Below are 17,527 nucleotides of genomic sequence, written 5' to 3' on the forward strand. Positions count from 1 at the left end.
GTGGATATAACAGATAGAGGGTCAGGGTGTGTGTATGGGGGGAAAGGGGAGATGTACCATCTTCCTGCTTAGGTTTTTCTTTCTGCTCTCCTTCTCTCACTCTGTTCGGTCTCTGGTGGGTGCTAACCTTGTTGAAGAGCATGGAATGAGTTGGGAAACAGTAGCCTGATCGGTTACTGGATTGTAAAGCAGGAAGTTTTGAACATTTGACTCTTGCTCATGTTCACATTGGTTTTATTGATATACTGATCCTATCCACCACTTGGGTCAGGAAGGAATTTTCCATTTTGACATATTAGCTTAGAGTTAGGAAGAGTTTTCTGGAGTATCACATGAGGATTGTTTGGTGAGAGAGTTCTGCCTTGACTTTGTTATAAACATAGAAAGCTCTTAGTAACTGGAAGCTGTTGTAATGCTGACATATTTGAGCCCACTACTCATCCTGTCACTGAGATTTAATGTCAAAGCTTTCAGAATAAGTCAGCCTCGTGGCAGGACAGCCGATGGTTTAGTATTAATCCAGACTCAAGCATTGTGGACTGGAGGAAGGAGGGGCTGTCATTGTTCTGGAATAACTGCACCTCTGACCCCTTTGTGGCCTCTTTGAGAGCACCCCTCCCCCCCTCACATTTCATGCCTGGAGCTGTCACATTTCTCCAGGCAGTAACTATCATTGCTCTCTTTTTAGATTAGGAATTTTTTTTTTCATTTTAGCAGTTCTTTTAATGGGTGACACACAGGAGACCATTCTATTCTTGCATCTTTTCAATGGTTTCTTCCTTGTATTTGCCCTTCTCCTTGCCAACCTGGCAAGACTTTGCTTTGCGTTCCAAGATCTTTTTGCGATCCTTGTCCAGTTTTAGCCTAGTGATCACCACCTTGCTAGGATGGATTCCAACATGGACTGTTGTGCCGTTGGCCTTCTCACGCTGTACGCGTTCAATGTAGGTGACGTATTTTTTTCTGTATACCTGGACTACCTTGCCGATTTGCTGGCCTTTATAATGTCCCCGGACAACCTGGACTTTGTCATCTTTTCGGATAGGCATAGAGCGGACATTGTATTTCTGCCTGTATACCTGGACTACCTTGCCAATTTGCTGTCCTTTATAATGTCCCCGGACAACCTGGACTTCGTCATCTTTTCGGATAGGCATAGAGCGGACATTGTATTTCTGCCTTAGATTAGGAATTAGGTGGTATGTGCCTCCTGCAGATCACTGTGATCACTTTAGGAAGTCTGAGTTTAGTTCAGCAATTGCTGTCCTGCTGTCTTCATGGGCTGTGACAGGGTTAGCCAGTGATCAGCCACCCTTCACAAAGCAAAGTATTTACTGAGAACAAAAGCATTACAGAGAAAACAAATCTTGAAGACAGTAACCCTATATGCCTGCCTGTTTTACCAGCTGTCATCAGTCTTCCATGTGGAAACCCTGGTAGGTTTCGAAGTCGTTCAAACCCTTCCAGCAGGATTTGTTGCTTTTGGTTAAAGTCTCATATGAGTTCTTGGATCCAATGAGGATGACCTCTCCCCTATAGCAGGCTGCCCACTTTATACATTTACTGGTCCTTTGTCTGCTGGGTCTCTTGAACCTGGTCAAAACCTGTATATGCAACTTCCCCCAGGAGTGGTACTTCTGCAAATTTGTTTAACTGTTGAGAGATTTTCAGTAATTACCTCCTAGTGATGTTAGTTACTGATAGCCCATTCATACTAAGTGACTTCTCATCAGTTATTGAATTACTCATCTTATTTCAAGAAAGAAGATAACCCCTTGCCACCTTTATTACCTAGTGAGTAACAGTACAAAGGGAGAGGGGAAACCGAGTCACCCATTTCTTTATAAAAATAAATTGGAAATTTCACAGATCTCCACTGTGATTAAAGCATAACTGTGACCAGGCAGTAGCATAAGTCGCCCACCATAGGTGGACGAGAGCCTCCTCTCAGGAAAAAGTCCAGATTGGATACTTACAGTGTTAGGGTCCAGATGACTAGATTCCCATAAGCCTTAGTAGTCTACAGCAGAAAAGAGCCTGTAGGGATTGAGCTGATAGGTAATTTAAATTTTACTCTGAAGTTCAATAAAATGTAAACTTTAAATAAGGTTGCAGCCAGAGGCCTTTCTATGTCAGGCATGCTATTGGCAGTGTCCGTGACATAGCATCTCTACTTTATGTATTAAATTAAAGATGATAGCAGGTAAACTCAGAAGGAAATAATACCTCATGTTTCATGTCTGTGAGTATATGTAAAACCAATGCATGTCTAAGATAGAGTATATTAAAATACTGGAATATAGGAACAGAATGCTGTTCTCCTTTTTGGCCACGTTTAGAATTCCTTCCCTGCGTTATGGCAAGGAAACTGTGGAGAGATCATTCTTGTTGTGTGTATGTACGCTTCTAAATAAAGCCAAAAGTAGAGTCCAAATCATACTGTAAAGGGTTTTCTAGTAATCGCTTTTGAGACTTGCTTGATTTTAAAAATGTAATAATCATGCTGGTGAATTTCCCCCTATTTCCACTAATAATTATTTCCTGATTAAAAATGCCCTGGCCTGACAGCACCAGGGAAATTAATAGGAGAAGCTCTCTATGAGTTTTAGAAGATAAGCAAAGACATATTCCATCTCTTAAAATTATTTAAGCAGGTGCTGTGGGAAGCCATTGCTTTTATAAGGCTCTTCAGATGTTTACAGCAAAACATTTTTTCCCAGTGATTGAATTTTTCAAAGTACTAAAATACCACAGAGAAATATGTTTCCCACCAGTTTTATGGCTCCCTGGATGCATTCTCTACAAACCTTCTATCTGCTTGGACACAAACACTCTATAGCAAAAAGATATCTTGCTATTTTAACAGGCTATACTGCTTTGAAAGGACACAGTTGCAGCACCAATGGGAATGTCAGTACCTTAAGAATAATGCTGCTTTAAGGATACTATTTTATTAAAGCAGGCCTGAGTAATTTGTTCCTGACTGTTATACACCCCTATTTTATTAAAGGTATTTTACATCAGTGGAGGAGATTACTACGACTCTTATTTTCTCCACTGCTTGGCTTTAATGTATGGTGTGGGATATAATATTTATTAAGCCTACGCAGTGGAGGACATAATAGCAGAATTGTTCTTTATAACCTATTTCATACAGTTGTAAAATAAACCTTAATAAAACAGAAATAATTACCCAGGAGTAGGAAATGCAGTCTTCAGACTGTTTCAGATATTTTGAAGGATTCTGAAAGTTTAACTGCTGTTTATGCACCTACATTATAAATAGAACTTAATAATAATAATGAATAATAATAATTAATAATATAATATAATATAATAGTAGGGTGCTGTTTAAAGAGATGTGAGATATCAAGTGTGTTATCATAAACTATCTAATGTAAAGTGTTTATATATGAAACAAATGTATCACAAATAATGCTTGCACTTGTTGCCTAGAAGGGAATTTTTTTTTGAGGCTTGTGATTACTATTTATTATTTATATTCTGGTTGCATCTAAAGGCACCAATTGATGGTTATCTTGCTAACACTGCTGTAAAAATAGCAATGTAGACAGTATAGTAACTCTTCACTTAACTTTGTAGTTATGTTCCTGAAAAATGTGACTTTATGCGAAATGATGTTAAGCAAATCCAATTTCCCCATAAGAATTAATGTAAATGTGGGGGGGTAGGTTCCAGGGAAATTTTTTTCACCAGACAAAAGACATTATATACATATAAAGTATAAGTTTTAAACAATTTAAAACAAACCGTTTAATATTGTACACAGCAATGATGATTGTGAAGCTTGGTTGAGGTGGTAGAGTAAAGGGGTGAAATATTTCCCAGGGAATGCCTTGCTGCTAAATGACAAACTAGCACTCAGCTGAGCCCTCAAAGGTTAGTATGCTGCTGTTAATGTAGCCTCACACTCTACATGGCAGCATGGACTGAGGCAGGAGGGAAGAAACACAATAGATGCAGGGCAGTGGCTGCAAACACTTCCCTGCAAAAACTGAACATGATGATGAGCCTACGCTATCCAGCTGGAGTGCACCTCTTCCTCCTCCTGACAGCACATGCATGGCTGCACAGGTGCTAACTTTACAAGGTGCTGGTGGGTGCATACATAAGTATGTGAGAGAAAGACGTGCATTGCCTCTTTAAGTATGCTGACCCTACTTCAAGTACGTTGCCCTTTTAAGCAGATCAGACAGGAAGCAACAGATTCCAGCAAGCTCTCTCCTTTCTGTCCCTGAGCCCTGGCCCCCTCCTCCGCTTTGTGGAGAGGGGCCACAGAGTGGGGAGCAGGATCAAGGGGACAGCCTCATATCAGCACCTCTCTCCCCCAGCAAGCAGGAAGCTCCCTGGAGCAGCTCTGAAGCAGAGGCAGGGCCGGTGCAAGGAAGTTTCGCGCCCTAGGCGAAACTTCCACCTTGCACCCCCCACCCAGCTAACCCCACCCCCCCATGGCAGCTAACAGCCCCCCACCTGGGGAGCCCCCTCCACAGCAGCTACCTCCCCACCCACCACGACAGCTAACCCCTCTCCACCCCGTCCCCCCACAGCAACTAACCCTGCCCGGGGAGACTTCCCTGTCTCCCCACGGCAGCTAACCCCATCCGGGGAGATTCTCCCCCATCTCCTCGTGGCAGCTAACCCTGCCTGGGGAGACCTCCCCCGCCCCCGCCACGGCAGCTAACCCTGCCTGGGTTTTCCCCCATCCAGCTCACCTCGGCTTCGCCTCCTCCGCTGAGCATGCTGGCGCCGCTCTAATTCTCCTCCGCGCCCAGGCGTGCAGCGCCAATTGGAGGAGACTTAGAGCAGGCTCAGCGGAGGAGGCAGAGTGGAGGTGAGCTGGGGCAGGGAGCTGTTCCCCTGTGTGCCCCCTCCATTACTGCGGGTAGCCCTCCCTGCGCACCCCCCCCCACCCAGCTCACCTCCACTCCACCTCCTCCCCTGAGGGGACTTTTAGGCGCCCCCAAACACTAGGCGCCCTAGGCGGCCGCCGAGTTTGCCTAAATGGTTGCACTGGCCCTGGGCAGAGGGCAGGTCCGGAGCAGCACAGCAGTGGGGGGAGGGACAGCTGACACGCTGCTGGGGAGCTGCTGAGCCACATACCTTACAGGGAATTTAGAGGAGCTGATGGGGGGGCTGCCAGCCCCCCTGGTTCTTAGCCCCACATGGAGGGGCTGCTCTTCCAGAGAATCCGACAAGCAGTGAACAAACCAGGCAGCTGCCAAACGACGACATTATAAGGGAGCATTGCGCAACTTTAAGGGCGCTTGTTCCATAATAGATCAACGATGTAACAACGAAACAGCGTTAACTGGGACAACGTTAAGTGAGGAGTTACTGTACTTTAAAGTGGAAACTTGGACTGGAGCTTGTATGCTGAAGTTTACCCCCTCCCTATGCTTCAGAACCCTGCCTGTGAGTTTCACTAACCTGAGTTTGTTGACCTGGGCTGTATAGACTTATCCAATGTATGCAATGTTGGGTTAAAATTAGACCGGGTCATGGGGATCAGGAAGGATCTATACAGTAGATTTGGTTTTGTAAATAAGAAAAATAATTAACTTTTCCCAACTTGATTTTTAGTTTGAAGTCTTGTTACTCTTAAAAGGTTGCTGCTGCATTAGCTAAAATATTGCAGCCTGGCTTCTGTATGGCAATATTGTTTCCATAGATTCTATAGAAGAAAGAGCTAAAGCAAAAGAATATGGTGGGAAAATGGAAAACCTATACAAAAATATAGTGTTTATATGTGGTAAATAGCTAAATTATTATTAGAGAGAATGAGATGTTAATAAATAGCCAGATCACTGTCTCTTTTGGTTCAGGGTTGGGAAAGGGGATTGTTTTAAATTTTATCCTGATATTTTCTTAGAACCTTCTGATTACACCACAGCAGGCAACTCCTCTGAAAGAAAGAATTCAAAGTCTAAACCCTTATGTCCCCTGGATGATCCGTGCTGCCTCTTGGCCTTCTTTGGTTCCCTGTCAGCATGGCTCCTGGTATCGCTTTCGCCGCTGGCTGTAGCCCTTAGAGCATCTCTTAAAGGCATGGAGGGGGACAGTTTCCACTAAGGAGCTAATACAGCTTTGCACTATATTAATTTCTGAGCAGATTTTCCAGCAGAGTTGAGGGAATGATGCATGTAGTTCCCCATCCTCCATGATCTTTACCACCTGTTGTACTACTCGCCTCTATGTATAGATAGGGCCTGAAGTTATACTAATTATGTAAACTGACATTCTTACAGTATGTGAGAGGACAAGGCAGTGAGCAAAGAGAGGCACTTAAAAACACCTACAGTATGACAACAAGTAGTAGAGTAATTGCCGAAAAAGAAGTCTTTTCTGCCATGCCTTCCCTTCAACATCTGTTGCTCCATATGGAGTCATAAATATTTGCAACAAAATAGTTGAAGAAATAATCTCAACATTAATAGAAAAAGGCTGAATCTGCCAAGAAAATTTAAGGTTTTTTTTTTTTTCTTGGCAAGTTTTACCCACCCAACCTCATTTGAGAGTTTAAATCTCATGGAAGCATAGTCTGACAGCAGTGAAACCTAAACCTTATCATGAGAAACACATGTTAATTTGAATAGGAAACAGTTAACTCAGAAAGATTTTGTAGACACCATAGTTTTTTGCCCTCTCTTACTTTGCATCCCTCTGATCCACAATGGAGATATCTTTGGAAAGCTCTGTAATACAAGTGTTCTTGGCTTTTACAGCATAGTTCAAATCCTTGCTTTTGTAGTTGTATATTTATTAATAATAATAATAATTGTATATTTGTGCGGGGGAATGGCACTAGTGGGTGCCTGTTATTTTAATAAAGCTTCAAAAAGTTGTCATATGGCAAATAAAATTTGATAGTACTTGAGTTTTCCTGTAGGACTAAGGACTGCTTTGTAAAGGTCCATTAAGAGAACATCAGTTCAAAACTCAGCATCCAAGTTACAAAAGCTGCATAATTCCTATTAGAACCTAACTAGAATAAAATAACGAGACTACAAATTTTAAATAGTAGGATATTATTTAATATATTGTTTGGTAAGTATTTTATAGGAAATGGCTATTGTATGAGTAGAATTTGTTTGTACTTAGGAGTTTTGTTAAAGAACAGAACTGTACCCAGGTGGTGGTGGGATTTTTTTTGAAGTTTGTTTTTATTAAACCCTGCATGTCGATTTTTACACTCAAGCTATTTGTAAAGCAGCTTTCAAGACCATTTCCCAGGCTTGACATCAGCAAACAGTATGCATTGTTCCTCAATTCCTTATTCAATATTGCAAAATAAATCTCATCTAACTTTGATTCTTTCCTTGTTAAGGTTTAAATTAATAAAAACTACTAGTTTTTATTGTAAGAGCCAAGTATATTTTAAATATGTGCAACTATAAATAGGTATAATTTTCAATGGTACTAATGAGAGCCCACTGATGTAAATGTCAGATCTGTATAATTATCCAAGTGTCCCTTGTTAAAGAGTGTACAGCTAAAGACAAACTGCAAATTGTTGTTTCAACCTATTCTAGTCAAGTTTTCCATTCCAGGGCTATCTCTGACTCGTCCTTCCATTGAAATACTTCCTAAGTGCCTACTTCATAAAATCCTCCTGGTAAATGTACCCTCATAACTCCTGAAAACAGCTCTATAGAAACGGCAGTGTATGCATTGCTTGCACTATTTTCTCTCTTTTATTTACTACTGCAAATAGTCTGCTTTTCTTAAGCCTTCACATTGCATCAAGTGTTATAGAAGTGATCTACGTTTTCCCCTAGATGTGTTGAAAACAATTACAAGGTTTTATTCAACACTTCTTCAAAACAAAATAAATTGATTTTTAGAGTGAGTGGATGAAAAGCACAAGGGAACTGAATAAGGTGATGTGGAGGATAGCTGGCTTTACTGTTTACTGCTAGCTTCCAGAGCTTTTAGGGCATCCTGAAAATTCATACATAATGATTAAGTTTTATGGTTAAAGTGAGGGGTAAAGTGCACTAGTGAAAAACAGTTTTGTGACATGAAGTGATATAGAGCCCTTTTTTAAATGGACCAAAGTTCGATTTAAACTTGGTATACTGGAATAATTGCCCTCATTGAATGTAATTAAGAAAAAAAAGGAGTTACTTTGAATTTGGCACCTGAATCACATGCTTAAAGCAGTAAATTTTTTTGACTTGTGCCAGATTAGGAGGCGGCATCACTTTACTCATTGATGAAAGGAACTGCTCACCTCCTGGCACAGAAGCAGTGAGGGTTTGCAGAGCGATTAAGTCATTGCAGACAGATAACTGTCGTTGCAGACTTCATATATATTCGATACATGTTTGAAATAAACACATCTTCTTTACTATCTGTCCCACTATAGTGGAAACTGATCTCACGACTTACTAAGGAAGCATTGAAGCTGCTAAGATTAAAAAAAAAAAATTAAACAAAATCTTCATTTTGATAAACAGCCCTGGGTAAGTATGAGGGCCTGAGCCTACAAGAGGATCCACAGGTGTCAACCCTTAGCTTGATGAGAATCCTACTAAAATAAATTGTCAAGAGTTCCACTGACTTTCAGGCATAAGTATCCTTGTGGGTGCATCCCTTTGGAGGATCAGGACCTAAATCTGCATACAGGGAGACTACAGTGATACTAGAGAGCAGTGTCTATTGACTTCAGTTAGAGTTGTAGATGTTCAGTTCTTCTAAAAGATAAGTGCACAGTTCTATACCTCCTACTATATACAACTACAGGCATCTTTTCTTAAATAGGTACAGGAGAGAATACACTGCTGCAGAATATTTTTCCTTTAATGAAACATATGGGACCTGGTCCTAAAATAGGGGGCAATTTGATTTAAAAAAAATGTTGAAAGGGAATAATGTTTTCAGTAGTAGACAGACATTTTAATTTATCCCAGTAAGTTGGTGCAGAGGAAAATAGGTATTTTAACTATATCTTCAATCCCTTCCCCCCATTTTGTCTACACCTTTCCTGTAAGGATGTAGATTTCCACCACTTCATCACTTGGAGAAAAAAAATACAAAGGGTTATCACTATCATGGTTATTCTTAATTTCTTCTTGACAACTTTTGAGAAGTCTTTGTCCATCACAAGCAGGGCACATTGCCTAAATAGCACTGGTGATTCATTAATAAACACCAGAAATTTAAGTGATACTAAGCAAGAGAAAAAGAGCCTGGTATGGTTACAAACCAAAAAAAAAATGCTAGAAACTAAAACTTAAGTCTAGGAAGTTATATCTTTGCCTACAACAGTTTCTCACTTAAGCTGGTTTCCAGCTGCTCCTTCCTTTCAGGCCAAGAGGCTCCAACTTTCACAGACTTATACGGTGCTGCACCCTACGAGGTGGATAAAAAGGCTTTTTTTCCTTCCCTTATGTTACTCACACTCCATTGTCTCCACTGTGAGAGCCAGGAGGGTATCCTGAGATGCAGACTCTGTCACCTGGCATGTTTACTAAGTTGTCTTCTCTGCTTGTTTGCATGATGGCATTGGTTACCTTATATGTATGTAAATATACTTTCATTGTTAATCAAGCTGGTCAGACAGGAAAGCCACATTGCTTTGTCAGGCTTCTTGCATGCTCTGCCTGCCAAACACAGGGGTTTTTTTAAGACCATATTTACAGCACGCACATATTAAAAAAAAACACCCTCTCTCTACACTACCCATACATACATAACACAATGATTTCTCAGCCCCAGTGTGTCACCAGCTTACGTATGATCCCTTATATGGCTGCTTTTAGATAAATATTATGATAAGTATGTGTTGTGTGTGTCAGACCTGATGTGAGTTAATGTATGGTGGGCCCTCTGCCACTTGGCAGCGAGAGGGCGCTTACGGTCACACATAGTCTTATGGGCTAGTGCAGCTGAGTCAGCCCCAATATTGCCAGTAGAGTTTCCCAACTGATTATATTTGTGCTAGTTCTGACAACCTACGGCTAAGCCCTACACAAGTAATTTTTTTACCCTGCCTCGCCAACCCAGCCCCACACGTTTGTCACCTCTCCTCAATTGTAAACCCTTTGAGGCTATTACTAGGTGCTTGGGTTGGGGAGATAGGGTAACAAAATTAATCAGCTGTGTGTAGACGTTAGCCAATCAGGAGCAATGGGTGCCAACTTGGTGGGCTTATAAATAATGTTTTAGGATGTGAATAGAAGGGAACTAGATTGTTTTCATACTCGTGGTCTATCACGTGTGTGAGATGCATATCACACAGAGTTAAAAGAATGTGCTTAACTAGCAGGTTTCTTCTTTAATAAAACTATTGACTAGCCTATTGGTAGTGCGCTGCACTTTCAGGTTGGAGACTAGTCAATAGCATCTATTCCCAGTCCTGATTTTTAGTCCATATGGCGTTTCACTTCCCAATCAGGACTGGGCAAGAGACTGGTGAGCCAGAAGATGAACTACAGTGAGCTGTTGGAGCTACAGAAATTTTTTTAGCCATCTAAAATGTAATTTTCAGGAGTAGCATTCTATTCATTCTTGGTATTTACTGTATATTTCTTTTCTGCAAATATAATTCTTGCCTTCCTTTATGTCTAGTCAGCACAGCCTCAAGCAAGAAATTAAAATAAAAAGACTTGCCCTCTAAATGGACTCCTGAATGCTATTACAAAGTGTGCCAGGTTTAACAAACAGGCTCAATAAAAGCAGGCTTCACTTTGCCTCAATAAATGGAAAGGTTGTTTGTGTCCTTGGTTAGATAGTAGTTGTCCCAGCTGTATTTCTTGTTTATTCTATTGTGTTATATGTATGAATGCTGCTTTTAATATGTACAGTTCTAGTGGGCTTTAAATTCAAAATGTTTCAGTCAACAAAACCTTTTCTCCTTTTATTATAAAAATATGTACTTATTTAACCCACAAAATATGCTTCCAGCACTTGTCCACTTTTTAATTACTTTGTCAGTTAGGATTTCTCAAGCCTCGCTAATACATTTCTGATGTGTGCACTTATTTAGACTGTGGACAAAATGTAGACACCATTCAGATGTGAAGACCTATTACAAGATTGAAATAGATTTCTAATGCATTTATCATTCATCTTTGCAGTGTGTGATTTCAATCAGAAAAAAATGATGAATGGTTTGACAGTTTCCACCCATATACGCTAAAACATAATATGCTTCTACTAGTTTTCAGCTATTATAGACTTTAACATGCAATGTGACCTTGGTCTGCAAAGCATGTTTGGTTAGCACAAAAACTTAATCATAAGGAGTCATAAGTAGAATCCTTCTTCTTTACTGCCCTTTTTCTGGGACTAGGAAATTTATTGCTTGTGGGACAGGTAGGATATGAACAATGGGCCAAATAGAGTCCAGGGTTATCTCATCTGTGTGAAAACTGCTGCTGAAAATCGATGTGACCTCTGCTACACTGTCATGCCAGTTCCCACCCTCTGTGTCCTATTTGTCTTCTGGTAGAAGCTTAGATCTGTGTGCTGTCTCTATGTGTCTCTCTTGGGCCAGATTATCAAAATGAATCATTGCCTGCATACCTCTTATATTTCTATTTATTTTCCTGGTGTTGACTAGGTCTGATGAAATATGATTCTTTTTGCATTTGATCCTCACTGCAGCAAGCAGCACCTAATTTAGCTGTGTCTCTCTCTTTAAAGAAGAGTAATACTATTTTGAAACTTCAATCTACTGTATAGCAACATTACAAACCATAGACCATGAAACCTGTCTTCACAGTCAATAGTAATTTTCCTTTCAGCCAATTTAATAGTATTACTTTCATCTCCAAGTAGGAGAGATTTCTAGACATTTTAAAGCTGTTATAGTTTTCTGTTATGCATACTTTATGTAGTGCTCTCCTTTTGAGATGCCACTTTTGTTTAGCCTGCCTTAACTCTGTAGCATAAATGTCATTTCTGTGTCATATCATATGCAACAGCTAATCAATTAATTTTAAGAATTCTACTTCTTATATAAAATATTTAAACAGGGGAAATGGTGAATCAGTAAGAATGCAATGGTCTGAATATGAACCACAGTTGTTTAAAAACAGATAATTTATATGACATAAATCCAGTTTCTAACATGTTAGCTGTATAGAGGTGAATCTGATGTAGGTTTTTGTTATTAATAATTGAGGCATCATTATGAAGATGTTCCATTTAATGCTCCCACACAGTGAAGACAAAATACTCCTTAATATAGATTTCAATAAATACAGGAAAACTACTAGCACTCCTGGGTTAGTTGTCGGCAAATGTATTTCAGAAACATAACACGTTATCTTGTTCAAGAGATGCCTAAGGAATTTGTTTTTCAAGCTATATAACATTCTCAATGTAAAGACCTGCAGTTTAATTTCTGTCATAGTATTTGTAACTGATGTACTGATTCCCTCCAACATTTTTTTTTAAATGCTGTGGGGGAAAGCCCTGTAAATGTGATGTGATCTAATTGTAAATCTTAGAATGAATATGACCAAGGGACTTGACAAATGAAACTATTAGGATTGGTTGTGCAATTGCCTTTAGGAAACACATGCATCATGAATTTATGATCAATATATTAGTTTCAAGCTTTACTAAAAAGCAATTGCTGTGAAGATGTTCTTCATAACTTCTGCAACTGCCAAAGGAATTAAAGGGATGTTTCATGGATTCCAAAGGGACACTACACAGATATATTTCTAGACATTTTAGATTCAAAGAATGTACAACAAAACATCTGATGTAAAATAACCAACTGGAGATTTTTTGTTCTATAGGTCTCAGCAGTAAGCGTGATACTAAATCCATTATGTGTAGAGGGTTTTAAAAAAAGGTGATATATCAGTTATTGCTCTGCAGCAGTGGTTTGCAAATTTTATTCATTTGTGGATTCCTAAAAAATTTCAAATGGTGGTGCCAGACCCCTTTGGAAATCTTAGACATAGGCTGTGGACCCTGAGAGGTCTGCGGACCACAGGTTGAAAACTACTGCTCTACAATATTCATTAGTGACAGCGTTAATTCATAAAAAAATGCTTTGGGCTCAGACAGGTTGGTGAAAAACATTTAAAAATTATGTTGTTTCTTTGAAGATTAACTTTTTACATCATGGAGAGGCAATGTGTTGCCTGTCAAATAGGGAATACTATATTGGGCCAGGATCCTGCAATTTATAAAAGGCACACCAGTTTGGCTACATATTGTAAATTGCAGAAGGGGTTCTCCCTACTCTACCATGATACTGCCCCCTTACTTCAGAATACACCCTTTCTCTTTTTACCCTAGATAAAACAACTCACCTAAAATACTCAAAGCATGTTTAGCTAATGCTGAACACTTGAAAGGATGACAATAGCAAGATACTCTGTAGGAAAATCTGCACTGACATTTCACATACAACTGAGACTCAATGTCATCAAGGCAAGAGGGAATAACTGAGTTGATTATACTGCTGACTCTGGGAGGAGAAAATTAAAGGGAAGGAGAACTATAGAGGATGTCTTTGGTTGTAACAGAAAAACCCTACTTTTCATTATTCTCTGATAAACAATTCAGATCTAATGACCTGAGTAACATAGCTATAATTCTGTAATATACTGACATTTGGGGTATAACATAATATTCGTGCACCTCCTCCAGGCTGCTCAGCATGGTTTTTCTTTAACTTGTACTATTTTTCAGCCTTACCGTAATCACAATCCTTGCTGCTGTAAGACAAACAATGCCAATTTTGCTATAATAGTTATGAGTTGATTTCAAGGTGAATTACGTCCTGGCCTTTAAACATTTCAGTCACCTGCCTGTGTAAGAAGGTTGCCATTGCCAATATATTAACTTTCTGATGTTGCTTTCTAATATGTCTTTACAGAAGAGGTCCAAATTGCTATTCCAATAATGAAACCAACCTTAGATAAAGTCCAACTGGCTGGACAGACCTTGCCTCCTGGATTTCCTGCACCATTTCTTTTTGCTGATGGTTTATCATCAGTAGAAACTCTATTAACCAACATTCAGGTAAATTATTGGGACCAGAGCTACATAATGATAAATTAACTCATAAAGAATGAACATGCAGCATTCCCCTTTATTTAGTAATTCATACATTCTACAAAATCATATTTCTATGGATTCAGAGTAATCTGTAAAATCAGATCTTTTACATAGGGGTGTAATACACCTTTTACATAGGGGTGTAATCTTTTAATGAGATTTTTTTAAGCAAACTGAAGAATGCTAGCTACACTTGATAGTTTGTTTCAAATGCAGTGCAAGAATTAAACTTTTCAGAACAGCAGTAAGATGTCTCTCTTTGAGTTTTTCCCTCAATTGTACAGAACATGCATATACATATATGCAGTTTCTTTTTGTTTGTGTTTCTTGACTCCTCACGTGTCTTTTACTTAAGTTTCATTTTTGTGTGATAAAAAACATCAACAAGATGAATTTGGAAAAGCTATTTTGAATGAGTTCACACCCCAAAGTTTCTCATAGAATATAAAATATGATATAGCTGCCTAATCATCTCAGTTGTATTCAAAGGTCTACAAGTCATATTTTTTTCTATTCTCTACATATAATAAGATCAAATGATGATGCTTTATGCTACCATTGAGATTAAGTGTAATTTTTAATAAGGCTGATGTATGTGTGTGCTTTTAGGGTCTACTGAAAGTAGCAGTGGACAATGCACGAGTCCAGGAAAAACAGATACAGCAGGAAAAGAAAGAGTTAAAGATGGAGCTTTGTAGAGAGAGAGAACTGAGAGAGAGCTTAGAAAGGCAACTTACAGCTGAGCTGCAAAGCAGAGGTAAGTGACTTAAGAATGGACTTTAGATATGTTTTGCCTTCTCTGAGCTGCTGGTGACTTGGGCTTGGCTAGCAATCATAGATTAGCATAATGCAGTAGTGGACAAACTATTAAAGAAAGATTTAAGTTTTAATGTAAAACACGTTTTTCTTCAGGCAGATCAGAAAAAAAATGACTGTAGGACTGTTTCCTAGAGGATAACTGGCCACAAAATATTTTGGCAGCTCCCCTAGTTGAGAGCTGATTCAGTTCCATGGCTTTCACATGTATTATTACCAGTCCATCTGTGGGTTCTTAACTTGAATTCTTGATCTGGCAGCTTTAATTTATTCTGTATTTCCAACTATTGTCTTCACCAGTGAGGAGCAGTCTTATTTTGAGAAAGATTCACAAGGAAAGTACATTTCTAAAATGTGTTTACACCAGAATTTCTTTCATCATCTTCCCTCTGAAATAGCCCATCCTTATAATTATTACACTAAGAGAGAGGCTAGTCAGTTAGCTTTATTTGCAGATGACTCCAGTGTCACACCATGGATCAGTTGGGAGGAGAAGATACTTATCCAAAACTGTCCTTCCCTTAGATCAGAAGCAAATAACCTTACTAATTCTCCTGTCATATTGTGGAGGGAAACACGATATAGCTCTTAAACTGGGTCTTGTAAGGCTGTAACATGAAACATAATCACAACAGCACCATGATTGTGTTAGTTTTATAATATGAGTCTTTAAGTGTAACATTTTTCACTGTGGTATTGCAAAGAGAGCAGACTTGTCCAAAGTTCAGAATCTACATTAAGGCAAATATGAAATGAGTAGAAGTTATACTGAACGTGCTAAAATACTGTCCATGGATTATATCAAAATTCTACCCTTACATGCATATCTGCAGCTTCTCCTGAAGTTAAGACTGGATTATGGGGACAACTCCTGTTCTCAGTGTCAAGCCTGAGTAGATGGGCTTGGCCTGGGAAACTCTAGGAGTCAGAAGTGAATGGAGAGAAAACTCCCTGGAGATAATTAAATGGCAGAGGACCTGCAATTTGTTGTACCCCCATAATTCAAAGGAAAGAAAGCCTGGTATATTCTCAGAAGATGAAATTCACCCCTATGTAAAGGGCCAGCAAAAAATCTGTACATTGCTTAAGGTTCACTTAAACCATCACAATCTTTACATGAGACTTAAGTGATGTATAGACTTTGGTGGCCTCCAGTACAGGACTGAGTTTCACCAACAATCACTGATGCATCAGCCTTGGTTTTGTTCCTCTCCCAGACCATCTCCATCAATGCAGAAAGAGCTCCCATGGACCTGGACTTTGTTACACAAAAGAGTGCTCAGAGATTGCTGAATTCCCAGCATCATGTCCCCCTCCCCACATTATAGTGGAACTGCAGCACTTTTGCTGCAGGCAAGAACCTCTATGGCTAAATGGAGTAAGAAAGCATATTGGAAGATTGAAACTGAATCAGGCTTTGGTAGTCTCAAGATGCTGCTATATCTGAAAATAAACAGAATTAAATACCTTCATAAAGCTGCCACAACTTTATAATCTACGTGATAAGAGAACCATTCCCTCTCTACTTTAAGGAAGTATTTTGATTATATTTTAAAATATTAAAAAGCACTAAAGTCCTTCCACTGCAGTCTTAGACCAGATAGATGGACATTGGCAATATATTCATCTGAGATGATCTGAACTATAACTTCAGTATATAACTTCAGTTTTAAATGTAGTATGAAATTAGTTGAAAGGACTTTTCAATGCAGGCTGGGCCGCTTGACTTTGAGTACGCCAGTTATTTCAGTGGAGACTACTTGTACGTGTAAAGAAGCTGGTTTTGGTTGTCCTCTAACTATATTGCTAGAGAGAGCTGGGTAAAGTACTTGCAGCAAACAACTGATGTGAACATGGAAACAGTGAGCCACAGACACCATAATATGGTTAAATGCAGAGGCTGTAACTTTATTACCTGACTGGGGTAACCACCCTAAACTATCTGGCAGGGTTGTCCAGTATGAACCAATGGACACCGGTGGCCCTGATGGACTGTAAATCTGGGGTGAATGTGAAAGCCATGCACCCTCAGTTCTAGGGTCCTGACCCACCTTATTGCTGGAGGTAGGAGAGATGAGGGGAGCCACAAAATGCAGCAGACATTGCCATGCCATGTGTGTCCAGAACCAATGGCCAAGCAGCCCACAGGATTTAGGGCCCTGAGTTAGACCCTTCTGAACTCATCAAAGTTATGATAATTGTAATTCAACATGAAAAACCCATACAGCTTTGTGTCAATTTCACCATATGGGAAAATCACTTCCAGACCGCAAAACTGACAACCAGTATAGTCCCCAGCATGCTAATTAAAAGGTGGATATGCTAGAGATGAAACCGGGACCTTGCAATGGCTACCATGCATGGGAAGCAGACTGTCTCTCTCCTTCCCCTCTTCCATCAGCCAGGTGACAGCTAATCACCTGGCCTCACGCCACTCCCAGTGCCCAGTAGCAGCAATAGGGACTGGGACAAGCACCCAGCTGAAGCATGCGACACCACAATTTCTCTTTCCTTTGCAGTATGCAGAAGGTGGAGAAGGAAAGGGGATCGGGACAATGAATCATAGAAACGTAGGGTGGGAAGGGGCCTTGAGAAGTCATCAAGTCCAGCTGCCTGTGCTGAAGCAGGACTATACCTTGACCATTCCTGACAGGTGGTTGTCCAC

At 39.8% G+C, this 17,527-nt stretch overlaps 1 protein-coding gene and 1 long non-coding RNA gene across 5 annotated transcripts in view; one reads left to right on the forward strand and one right to left on the reverse strand.

Moving 5' to 3' along the window:
- DACH2 (dachshund family transcription factor 2) overlaps positions 1 to 17,527 on the forward strand; it is a 544,577-nt gene that overhangs the window by 506,740 nt on the left and 20,310 nt on the right. For all 4 annotated transcript variants that reach the window (XM_050965050.1, XM_050965047.1, XM_050965049.1 and 1 more), the window contains 2 exons: positions 13,865 to 14,010; positions 14,656 to 14,803. In XM_050965050.1, the coding sequence (XP_050821007.1) occupies positions 13,865 to 14,010; positions 14,656 to 14,803 (294 nt within the window). The remainder of the gene's footprint in view (positions 1 to 13,864; positions 14,011 to 14,655; positions 14,804 to 17,527) is intronic.
- On the reverse strand, positions 697 to 1,200 carry LOC127056818 (uncharacterized). Its single transcript, XR_007775918.1, has 2 exons — positions 1,128 to 1,200; positions 697 to 1,019 (listed from the first exon to the last, which is right to left on the reverse strand). It is a non-coding gene; the product is annotated as an uncharacterized LOC127056818 (long non-coding RNA).

Source organism: Gopherus flavomarginatus, chromosome 8, assembly GCF_025201925.1.
Source record: "Gopherus flavomarginatus isolate rGopFla2 chromosome 8, rGopFla2.mat.asm, whole genome shotgun sequence".
Lineage (NCBI taxonomy): Eukaryota > Metazoa > Chordata > Testudines > Testudinidae > Gopherus > Gopherus flavomarginatus.